Genomic DNA, 11,968 nt, shown 5'->3' on the forward strand with positions numbered 1-11,968 from the left:
TTACAATTTATGATATGGCCAGGGCACTTTAAAGCCATTTTTAATTTGATGCAACCCCTAGCAATGCACTTACAAATGTAGTGCAATGCCTCCACTGGTCTACTGTAAACGAATATACTGTGTATTATCCAATCATCTACAACACCATCAAAATCTACAACGCTCCTGTCTTCGGCTCCTTCTGAACTGGCGCATCTCCGCTACAGCTACAGCTAGCACACTCGACTTTGCAGCCGTTGGATGAGCCGATCCAATGGTCCACAAACAGCCCAGGTAGCCCTGTCTTCTTCTATCCCGCTCCCGCAGGCTCGATCCGCCGCCGCCGCCGCCCAACGCGCTCCCGAGTCCCGACCGCCGTTGGCCAGCATAGGACGACGCCGGCGAGCCACCGCGACAAGCCCAGGTGCACAAGCTGGCCTCCGGCTTCTCATCTTTGAACTCCAACAAAGCGCGCCATCGCTCCCACCCCTCACTTCTTCCCCGTCTCTGGCCGCTCTCTGCCGCCGGATCCACTGCCGCCGCAGTAATCCGTTGACTCCCCGGCCCTAACCAACCCAACCGGCCTCCTCCACCTCCGCCGGGCCGGCCTGCCAGCGGCGGCCTTTCCCCTATAACCACCACCACTCCCAGAAGGAACCCCCATCCCCAAATCCCAAACCCCGAACACTAACCCTCACAGTCACAGGAGAGCAGCCGGAGTTGGGGAAGACGTGGATCGTTGATTGCTCTAAAAATTCGGGTGCTGGCCATGGAGAAGAAGACCGTCGTTCTGTACCCGGGCCTCGCCGTTAGCCACTTCGTCCCCATGGTGAAGCTCGCCGACGTCCTGCTAGAGGAAGGCTACGCCGTAGTGGTCGCGCTCATCGACCCAACCGTGAAAGGAGACATCGCCCTGGCCGCCGTCGTCGACCGTGCCGCCGCCTCCATGCCGTCCGTGGCCTTCCACAAGCTCCCACGGAACCAGGACTCCCCCGCCTTTGTCCACGACGGCAACTTCGTCGTCAGGTACTTCGACCTCGTGCGCCGCTACCACCAGCACCTCCATGGCTTCCTCCTGTCGATGCCGCCCGGCAGCGTCCACTCCCTGATCGTGGACATGATGTCCATCGAGGTCCTCGACGTCACCAACAAGCTCGGGATCCCAACTTACACCTTCTTCCCCTCCAACGCCTCCGCCCTTGCCGCGTCCGTCCAGGTTCCGTCGAACCGTGCGGAAGGCCCGTGCGGAAGGCCAGCCGAGTCTCAAAGAGGTGGGAGACATGCCTCTGAACTTCCATGGCGTCCCACCAGTGCCCGCTTCGCATCTCACCACTGAAATGCTGGAGGAACCAGGGAGTGAGACATACGTGGCAGTGATGAACATGCTCACCAGAATACAAGAATCCCAAGGAATTCTAGCGAACACGTTCGGATCGCTTGAGGCTCGTGCAGTGGGAGCTCTTGGCGATCCACGGGTTTTCCCCAAAATGCCTCCGCTCTACTGTGTCGGTCCGTTTGTCGCCGGGTACGGCGCAAAAGAGAAGCACGAGTGCCTCGCGTGGCTCGACGGGCAACCTGAGCACAGCGTGGTGTTCCTCTGCTTTGGAGGCACCGGCGCCGGCAACCATTCAGAGGAGCAGCTAAAGGAGATGGCCATTGGTCTGGAGAAGTCCGGGCACCGGTTCCTGTGGGTGGTGCGAGCCCCTGCACCCGACGACCCGGAGAAGCCGTTCGACCCCTGCGCCGACCCAGACCTCGATGCCCTTTTGCCCAAGGGGTTCTTGGAGAGGACCAGTGGGCGTGGTCTCGTCGTCAAGCTGTGGGTGCCGCAGGTGGAAGTGCTTCGTCATAGGGCGACAGGAGCGTTCGTGACGCACTGCGGGTGGAACTCGGTGCTGGAAGGGATCACCGCGGGCGTGCCGATGCTCTGCTGGCCTCTGTATGCGGAGCAGAAGATGAACAAGGTGTTCATGGTGGAGGAGTATGGGGTCGGCGTTGAGGTGGTTGGATGGCAGCAGGGGATGGTTAGGGCCGAGGAGATGGAGGCCAAGGTGAAGCTGGTGATGGAGGCCGAGGAAGGCAAGCGGCTCAGGGCACGGGTCTCCCAGCACAAGGAAGCCGCCGCAGTGTCCTGGAAGGATGGTGGCTCGTCGCGCATTGCTTTTGGCCAGTTCTTGTCGGACGCAGGTTGTCTCGGGCAGCGGCTGACACGCCCATGATGCGGTGGGTCAGCTACAGTTTGGAAGCATCATTGCATTTGCTGCACGCCTGCAGTCTTTATTGGATTTCAGCATGGTGGTATGTTCCTTCTATATGAAGAACTTGAACTCATTTCTAATTATAACAACCTTACATATATGAAAATTAGCATTACCATAGTCAGTTTAAGAGCCAATCCCAACCTTATATATACGCCATTAAATGTTGTCAATCACAGCCCAAATTTTGTTTAGAATCGCTGGCTGGGATTTGCTGTTTTTCTCCTGCGCTGCTCAAATTGGTTGGTCTTGTTGGCGTCAGATATTTGTGATGCATCCTATCGCTATTGCAAGTCTATGGTCCTTGCCTCCTTGGTTTGGATCTGAGTTGCTGATAGGTTTGCAGTTGGTGCACCGCACGCCATCGCCGTAGGGCCGCAGCCGCACGCAGTCGGTAGCCGAAACCCATCAGCTCTTGGAGGTGAAGACGGCCATGAGCTAGACAACAACGGAGCTCGATGGCGCCGCAACCCCGAGTATGCGAAAGGGAAAGGCCATCGGCCAACCTGATGGACGAGGGAGTGCCGTATTCGGGTGTTATGGGGGCCTGGATCGGAGTCGGACCACTGCCAACCCAGACAGGAAGCCGCGGCCGCCGACCATGAGCTCGGGGGAGAAAACTAACCGGAGGAAAGGAGATGGTGCCCTACCGCCACCATGATTGTTGCCGTGCGGGCTTCCACCAGTGAATCTCTGGCAGCGGCTGGCAGCGGCAAGACGGAAGAGGGGGAAGATACGGAGGCGGAGGCACGAGGTGGGGTGCCACACCCCTACCCCCTAGGACAACGGGGACCAAAGAGTTTTTCGGGCAACCCCGATCAAGTTGGCCAGCCCCAGTAATTTTTTTTTCGAAATTATTGGCAGGAGCTCTGCCTATTCATTTAAGAGGAGAAGAAATTTGGACATAGTTTTACATATAGATTACATGAAAGGAAACGACCTCAAACACAGGAAGTAACAATAAGAAACTGAAAAACATCATGAAAGAGCAATCTCCTCTCGGATGAACGGGGTACCGCACGCCCTTCTTCGAAGCATCACATCATTCTGAATTAGTTGAAATACCTGATCCGGTCGCATGGATTTGTTGTCAAACACCCGACAATTTCTTTCTTTCCAAATATTCCACGTGGTGTACATAATTAGAGCTGCCACCGATCTTCGCACCTTTCTTGCAAAAGGCTTCAGGAATTCATTCCACCATTCCTGTATGTCCTGAGCTGGAATCATGAAGCAGTCAGTAGGCCACCCCATCCAAGTGGCGAGAAGCATCCAGATTTCCTTTGCATATGGGCAATGTAAGCATAAGTGAACAGTCGTTTCCGAAGCTTGGTCACACAAAGAGCACACATCGGAGCATGGCCAATTCCTGATCAAGAGTTTATCTGCTGTCAGAAGTTTGGACCGAGTCATGAGCCAAGCAAAAAACTTCAGCTTCCCTTCAGCATAAGCCTTCCAGATGCTATCACTTTGCAATGGTGAATAGGTTCCTCTTAGCTGGGCAGTGTATGCAGATTTTGCAGTGTAAACACCGTCTGCCGTCCACCGCCACTTAATTGAGTCTTCCTGATCTGTCAGCTGCACATTTTGCACTAAATCCCATAGGACAACAAATTCAGCCATCTCCTGAATTGAGGACATGCGCCATAACCCCCTGGTCCAATTTTGGTTTAGAAGATCTTCCTGAACCGTCTGATTCTTTCTCCATGCCAACTTGTAGAGATTTGGAGCGATATCCATCGGTGCTTTGCCTTGTATCCAGGTACTATGCCAGAATTTAGCCTTTGAGCCATTCCCAATAGTGACAACCGTACTTACTCTGAAGAATAGTCTGTCAATATGATCACAAGGTACTGTTGTGCCAACCCATGGTCTGTGAGGGTCACTCCATTCAATCCAAAGCCATCTTAATCTCAAAGCTCTACTGAACATCTCAAGGTTTAGAATGCCCAATCCTCCCAGGTTCTTAGGCAGCATGACTTTCTTCCAAGTGACTAGACAGTGCCCCCCATTCACATGTTCTGATCCTTTCCATAAGAAACCTCTCCTGAGCTTATCAATCTTCTTTATGGTCCATTTTTTGAGTGGAAAAACAGTGAGGAAATAGATTGGTATTGATGTGAGCACCGATCTGACCAAAGTTACTCTTCCAGCCTTGTCCATTAGTTTACCTTTCCAAGTTGGGAGCTTTGCAGCAATTCTGTCCAGTAAAGGCTGAACCTCCACCCTTCTTAATTTTCTTAAACTTAAAGGCAGCCCAAGGTATTTGCATGGGAAATTGTTCACTTGGCAAGGCATGTTTTGCATAACCTGTTGTAGTGGAACCTGCTGGCAGCATATAGGGTAAACTGCACTCCTGGCCAGGTTTATATGTAGGCCTGAAATTGCTCCAAAAGTATCAAAAATTTCCTTGACAGCATCCACTTCTTCTTTTACTGGATTCAGAAATAAGGCAGCAGCATCTGCATACAAACTTATTCTAAACTTGGCATGCCTTCCAGCCAGAGGAGTCAGATAAGAGGTTTGCTCTGCTAGATCTAGGAGTCTCTGCAATGGCTCCAATGCCAAAATGAAGAGCATGGGTGATAGAGGGTCTCCTTGTCTTAGGCCTTTTATATGTCTGAAGAAAGAAGTTCTTGACCCATTTACCAAAACTGAGGAGGAAGCAGTGTGTAGTAGCACAGAGATCCAATCCCTCCATCTTGAGCCAAAACCCATGTGCTCCAATACCTCCATCAAATAATCCCATTTAACTGAATCAAAAGCTTTAGCTATATCAAGCTTTAGGAATAAGGCTGATTTGTGAGCTCTATGCAGGAATCTGATTGTGCTCTGAGTGTATAAGAAGTTGTCATGTATTGATCTCTTCCTGATAAAGGCACTCTGATTCCTGGAGACAAGCTGATGCAAGTGCTGAGCCAATCTGTTAGCTAGAAGTTTTGAAATGATCTTGGCAATACTGCTGGTGAGACTGATGGGCCTGTAGTCATTGATCCCTTTAGCTTCAGAGGTTTTAGGCAGCAGTACAATGTGGGCAGAATTAAGTAGGTTGAAGTGCTGATCATGAATGCTGTAGAAAAAATGGATGGCTGCCACTAGATCATCCTTTATGATATCCCAACAGTTTCTGAAAAATTTTCCTATATAACCATCAGGCCCTGGAGCTGATTCTTGTTTCAGATCTATAATCACTTCTTTTATTTCCTCCTCTGTGAATTCTGTCTCCAAGTGGCTCGAGTCATGCCTAGGCATGTCAATTATTTCCCAGTTTAGAGTTTCTAGTCTTGTGTCAGAAGATCCCAGCACTGAATTGAAGTGATCGTATATGGCCTTTTCCTTTTCTTCCTGTTTGTGTAGAGTCCCTTGGGTTGTTTGCAAACTTTTGATGTACTTTTTCTGTCTTCTTCCATTTGCAGTGATAAAGAAAAATTTGGAGGAAGCATCTCCTGCTTTCAAGTAGTTGACCCTTGCCCTTTGTTTTGCTCTTAATTTTTCAATTGCTGACATAACCAGGAATCTATTCTTGAGGTCTCTCTTCAGAAGGATTTCTTGTTGGCTCAAAATTCTGTGCTCCTGAACCACATCAAAGATCCCAATTAGCTGTTTTGCTGCTGTCATCAAAAGTTTGTTGTTCCCAATCTTTGATCTTGCCCACAATCTCAACTTTTTCGCAGTACATTGCATTTTGATATGTAGTCTAAGGAAAGGATTATGGATGTTAAGCTCTCTACTCCAGGATGCAGCAACCTCTTCCTTGAATCCCTGTATGGCGGGCCAGAAGGACTCAAATCTGAATCCCTTATAGCTTCTGTAATAGCTTTCAGCAGATAGGATGAGGGGGCAATGGTCAGAAACCAAAGAGGCATCAGCCTGAAGTTTGCAGTGTGGCAGCATGACCTCCCAATCAGTGGAGCAAAAGAATCTGTCTATCCTAGTGTGAGTGACATGATTACTCCATGTATATTTCCTTCCTAACAAAGGGATTTCCTTTAACTCGAGATCCTGCACTGTATTTCTGAATGCCCCCATAATTCTTCTGTTTATGTTATCATTGCTCTTATCATCAGCACTCAAAATCATATTGAAGTCCCCCATTAAAAGCCATCTGTCAGATTGTACTGGTTTGCATTGCTTGATTTCATTGAGAAATTCCAGTTTTGAAGTATCATCCTGTGGTCCATAGACTCCAGTCACCCACCAGTCAAGGGGATATGTCCTGGCCTCCAATTTGGCTGTCACTGTATTTTCACCAATTTGTGGCTCACTCAGCTTGTAATAGTCCTCATGTGCAGCAAGAAGAACACCCCCTCTTGTTTCCTGAGCTGCCAAGAAAGTGAAGTTCTTGGCAAATTGAGTGCCCAAAGTCTCTGTCACTATGAGAGAGTCAATGTCTTCCAGTTTAGTCTCTTGCAAGCATACCACAGTGGCTTTATGCTCAGACACCAAATCTCTGACCACCTTCCTTCTAGCTTTAGCATTCAACCCCGTCACGTTCCAGTTAAAAACAGTGCAATGTTGTTCATTCATTGTTGTGGAATTGTAACTCAAATAACAATCTGCTCAAGACCGGACCCCCAAAGCAGTCTTCAGTTACTTTCAATGTTACTTCCTCAACAGTTGGTAAGAAAAAAGAAACATGCAACTTGCAGCTGATTAACACACACATCCAGCAGGTTACACCCCACCAATTATTATGCCAACAGACACACCACCTGACAACAAAGACTTCACTAAACAAAACATACAAAACTAAAGCCGTTGGCTTGAACTTCATGGTTGCTTGGTAGATGATGGTTTTCAGGTTACTTTTATTCCCTCCAGAATGAGAGCTTCTGTACGAAGAAACAAGATCGCTGGACTCCACGTCCCTTTTATGCAAGACAAGGCTGAGCAAAGAAATAACTTCCGCATGTACGGACGCTGGACGAACAGTGGTGATGAAGGACGCCAGGATCCGACAGCTGAGCCGGGGACCGTTGCCGTCGCTATCGGTGTGAATCACGTGTTAGACAGAGGCTGAGGCTCAAGCTGATGCTGCCGTGCGACGCAGTCCGCACCATCAACAGTACAGAAACGCTAGCTAGCCGGGGACCGTTGCCACCCCTCTCCTATTTGAAGCCACCGTTCGATTACTCATGCATGATAAAGTAGTGATAACCTTCATCTTGCCACCATCGAGCTAACCAGAAAAATCAGCCGGCCATGAAGAAGAAGACCGTCGTGCTGTACCCCGGCCTCGCCGTCAGCCACTTCGTCCCCATGATGCAGCTCGCCGACGCCCTCCTGGAGGAGGGCTACGCCGTCACGGTCGCCATCATCAATATTACCAAGGACCAGAACATCGCTTTCGCCGCCGCCGTCGACCGGGTCGCAGCCTCCAAGCCGTCGGTCACGTTCCACACGCTCCCTCGGATCAACAACCCGCCCACCGTTACCAACGATGCGCAGTTCCTCATCGGGTACTCGGAGCTGCTCAGGCGCTACAACGAGCACCTCGGTGAGTTCCTCTGCTCCATGCCTCCGGGAAGCGTCCACGCGGTGATCCTGGACTTCACGTCCAACGTGGCGCTCGACGTCACCAAGGACCTCGGGATCCCGGCTTACACCTTCGTCGCCTACAGTGCTTCCGCCCTCGCGGTATATCGCTCCAGCTTTGTTCCATCCGCACGGGGGGTCAGCTAAGCTTCAAGGAGCTCGGAGACTCTCCTCTCGACTTGTTTGGTGTCCCACCCGTGCCGGCTTCCCATCTCTTCCGTGAAATGCTCGAGGACCCAAAGAGTGAGATATACCAAGCGCTGGTGAACATGTACTGCAGGAATCTGGAGGCAAACGGCATGCTGGTGAACACGTTCGCGTCTCTAGAGGCTCTGGCACTGGGGGCTCTCAAGGACCCGCGGTTTCTCCCCGGAGGTGAGTTCACGGTGCCTCCGGTGTACTCCGTCGGGCCACTTGTGGAGAAGGCTGGTGAGACCAAAGGAAAGCACGAGTGCCTCACATGGCTCGATGAGCAACCGGAGCACAGTGTCGCGTTCCTCTGTTTTGGAAGCTTGGGATTCCACTCGGAGGACCAGCTCAAGGATATTGCCGTTGGCCTCGAGAGATCCGGCCACCGGTTCCTCTGGGTGGTGCGAGCACCTCTTCGTGACAACACGTTCGCGGTCCATGGTGACCCGGACCTCGACACACTCCTGCCGGAGGGATTCCTGGAGAGGACAAATGGCCGTGGCCTCGTCGTCAAGCTATGGGCACCGCAGGTGGACGTGCTTCGTCACAAGGCGGTAGGCGCATTCGTCACGCACTGCGGGTGGAGCTCTGTGCTAGAGGGGGTCATGGCTGGTGTGCCGATGCTCTGCTGGCCTCAGTATGCAGAGCAGAAGATGAACAAGGTGTTCATGGTGGAGGAGTTTGGGGTTGGTGTGGAGGTGGTCGGGTGGCAGCAGGGGCTGGTCAAGGCTGAGGAGGTAGAGGCCAAGGTAAGATTAGTGTTGGAGAGTGAAGAAGGGGCCCGACTACGGGCGCGGGTGACGTCGCTCAAAGAGGCTGCAGCCATGGCCTGGAAGGAAGGTGGGTCATCGCGTGCAGCATTTGGTCAGTTTTTGTTAGATGTGGCGGACCTAGAGGGACGTACACGTGCTTGATGCATTGGTGCCTCCTGTTACTACAAACATGCATGCGCACATTGTGCCTGTGATGTTCAATTATACAGCAGAACAACTACAATTTGGAAAGGATTCTTGCTCTTCTTTTTTATTGTTTGCTCCTAGAGGGACTAGGAGAGAGTGAACATTCAATCTGATGTATGCATCGAGTAGTCTTCGTGGCATAACACCACTATCAATGTTCTTTTTTTTTCGAGGAGAGCCACTTTCAATGTTTTGCCCTTGTTTACTTTTTAGAGATGGAAGAGTATATTAAATCCATTCTTAAAAGTAAACTTCCCAATGCACAGGTTGTTGTTTGTTGAAATTATTGCTTTTTTTCTTATTTTATCTTCTTTACCAATACACTAGCAAATATGCCCATGCGTTGCTACGGGTACATGAAAACTACATCGATATATTACCATACTATATAATATGGTCTATATGTAGCTAATCATGTTTTGATATGACTTAATATGTACCTTTTGATGAAATGGCTGTAGTTGAGAGTTCTAAGAGTAATATCTATTTAGATGTTTGCAAATTAATCAATTAATGTATGGACTTATAAATTATGGTTATGAACCACAAATTTGATTGTTGCATATCATTTTGTACCTTTTTTCAGATAATGTCTTGGGTGTTGAATATAATCCGATGAGAAGGACTGCATTGAAACTTTATATTTATTTCAATGCCCTTATTACCTACCTAAAGGACCTTTCTTTGAAAAATATATTTGTAAAGGGCTGTCATCTAAAAATGCAAGACTCATCTAAATATCTTACAAACTTCTGAAGTTTTGTATTTAGAGCAATCACTTTATTCTGAGGTAAAAACACGGTACATAGAGAATGGTACACCGATAATGCGAGTAACATCTGCAGAATTACTGCATATGCTCACAGTGCTCCAACTGTTACAGTTCCATTAATAGTTGGAACTATGACAACAAATTCTTCACTAGTGAAGCTAGGATACATCTTCTGCATCCACTATCCAAAATCACACCAAGTAGTCCACACGTGGCATTACAGGATGGATAACCCACACGGTGACACATTCAAGCAACCACCGCAGTCCCAACAGAGCTGGAAGTAGGAACAACATCAAATTCAGACCGATCTTGACCATCCCATATCTCGGGCAAAGCTTCCTTGATGTTATGAATGCTCTCCAGAGCATGGTCAGCCCCGGGAATAAGTGTCGACCTGCCAACCTGCAAAATTCAGGAAGTTTTGTAAATTAAGTTTTTCCATTGAACATGATGATGGTTAATGTGGAATCTGGGCTATGTACGACGTCTTACAATCACAGTATGGAAGCCTGTAGCCTTTCCTAAAGCTATGTTCCGAGTGCTGTCATCAAAAAAATATCTGAAAAATATATAGAAGGTAAATTTCCACCGGGGCATTCCTTACTTGTTTGAACGTGTACTTGGTCATGTTTCGGAGAGGAGAATTCTTACTATCTTCTTAGGATCAACATTTGCAATTCGAATTGCAGCTTTCATGGCTTCAATGGAGGGCTTGCAGAGGATGGGTGATTTGGGTCTGAACCCATTTGATTCATTCAGAACAACCAAGTCGGCAGATGTTTCATCCTTGAACAGCATGCAATTCTGGGACTGAGCATATCAAACCATTGCAAGATTTCAGTGTCTCAAAGCATATCACACCATTAAAGCAACCCTGTAAACCCAGCCTGTGCAGAGCCTCCTCCGCATGTGCTTTGTCAGAGTTTGGAATACCTGCAACAACTAAAATTAGGTTGGTAAAAATGCTCTCTTAATCATTTTTTCAAGCATGTCATTTGTGAGTACAGCAACAAAACAGAAAAACCGGTGCTTCTCATACTATTTTTCTCTGTGGAATTGAAAGTAGGAGGGTCCTCAAAACAGGGTCGGGCCTCAGATTGTGATATGGCAAGGTACCATGAACATTTGCATGAAACTCATCATTGTCAAACTCGTAGCCTAATGCCTACAGAGAATAGCGATGGTGTGATTAGAAAGGAGAAGAAAATGTACATGTCATGGTAAACACTCAATGAAATATGAGTTGTACCTTAAGGCCAGCCATTGTGGTGCCCCATCCGCGACCTCGGGGACGACCTCATCCTTGAGATCAGCCCTCACCTGCCGCGCCTTCCTCGCCGCCGTCCGATCGTCCCCTGAATTGCGCCGCCGATTCCGCGCGCTCCGCGGGGATCTTGTTCTCACGGACGACTGCTCGTGGGAGGCGCTGCAGGAGGACCAGTCGGGCCTCCTCCGCCCCATCGACACCAAGACCCTCGTCCACGCGCAGTACCGCCGCCGCCTCCTGCTCCGATCCGCCACTGCCGCCGCGGCCCGCATCCAGAAGGGTCGAGACGATGAGTGCACGCAGCCGCAGGCCGCCGCCAAGCGCCCGACCGACCTCGCTGCCGAGGCCGCGCGGGGCAGCGGCAGGGCACCCCGCTTCGGTCTCCGCCCGCGCCCAATCCCCTCCTGCGCCTCTCTGTTGTGGAGAAAGGAGAAGCCTTTTCCCCTTAACCCCCTCCCTTCCCTCTTTTTCCCACCCGAGCCCCCCTCTCTTCAGAATATGAACTGCGGGTTCATTACCAAAAACTTGAGGGGCTTTTTTGCAAAATGACCATGACGGTTGGAGGGAGGGGAACGAGGGAGCTGAGCTCTTTCCCCTTTAACCCCCTCGCTTTCCTATTTTTTCCAACCGAGCCCCCCTTATACTCAGAATTGGACTGCGGGTTGATTTCACGAAACATCAGGGTTTTTTTTTTGCAAAATTAGGGTGGCGGACGAAAATTGCTGGCAGAGACGTTGCTTGCTTTAATAATAGGTATAGATACAGATAGACGGACAATTAACTTTATTTTGTGAGTAAAGAAAGCTCTTTATTAACTGAACAGATTTGTTGTTACAATCATTTTGGATAAGGTGTGACACGCACGCAGGAGTTCCTCAACCAAACTGCAGAATGTAGTCTAGCTAACAAAGCTAATTCATTTGCTAGCTGATTACCCTCTCTCTCTTACTTGAGTCATCCTCCATTAGCCAAGCAGTTGGGATAGCTCAGTTCTGACTTGTCGATG

At 49.5% G+C, this 11,968-nt stretch overlaps 1 protein-coding gene and 2 pseudogenes across 1 annotated transcript; 2 read left to right on the forward strand and 1 right to left on the reverse strand.

Moving 5' to 3' along the window:
• The first annotated feature begins 402 nt into the window (after window positions 1–402).
• LOC117848318 (anthocyanidin 5,3-O-glucosyltransferase-like) lies at window positions 403–6,341 on the forward strand (annotated as a pseudogene).
• A 140-nt stretch (window positions 6,342–6,481) lies between these two features.
• On the forward strand, window positions 6,482–9,203 carry LOC117848319 (anthocyanidin 5,3-O-glucosyltransferase-like; annotated as a pseudogene).
• A 530-nt stretch (window positions 9,204–9,733) lies between these two features.
• On the reverse strand, window positions 9,734–11,927 carry LOC140222151 (uncharacterized). Its single transcript, XM_072292353.1, has 5 exons — window positions 11,912–11,927; window positions 10,945–10,979; window positions 10,731–10,860; window positions 10,496–10,625; window positions 9,734–10,254 (listed from the first exon to the last, which is right to left on the reverse strand). The coding sequence occupies exons 1-5, from the start codon at window positions 11,925–11,927 to the stop codon at window positions 10,170–10,172; spliced, it is 396 nt and encodes a 131-aa protein (XP_072148454.1). The 3' UTR covers window positions 9,734–10,169.
• Window positions 11,928–11,968: the final 41 nt, after the last annotated feature.

The sequence above is a fragment of the Setaria viridis genome, chromosome 3 (assembly GCF_005286985.2).
Source record: "Setaria viridis chromosome 3, Setaria_viridis_v4.0, whole genome shotgun sequence".
Classification (NCBI taxonomy): Eukaryota; Viridiplantae; Streptophyta; class Magnoliopsida; order Poales; family Poaceae; genus Setaria; species Setaria viridis.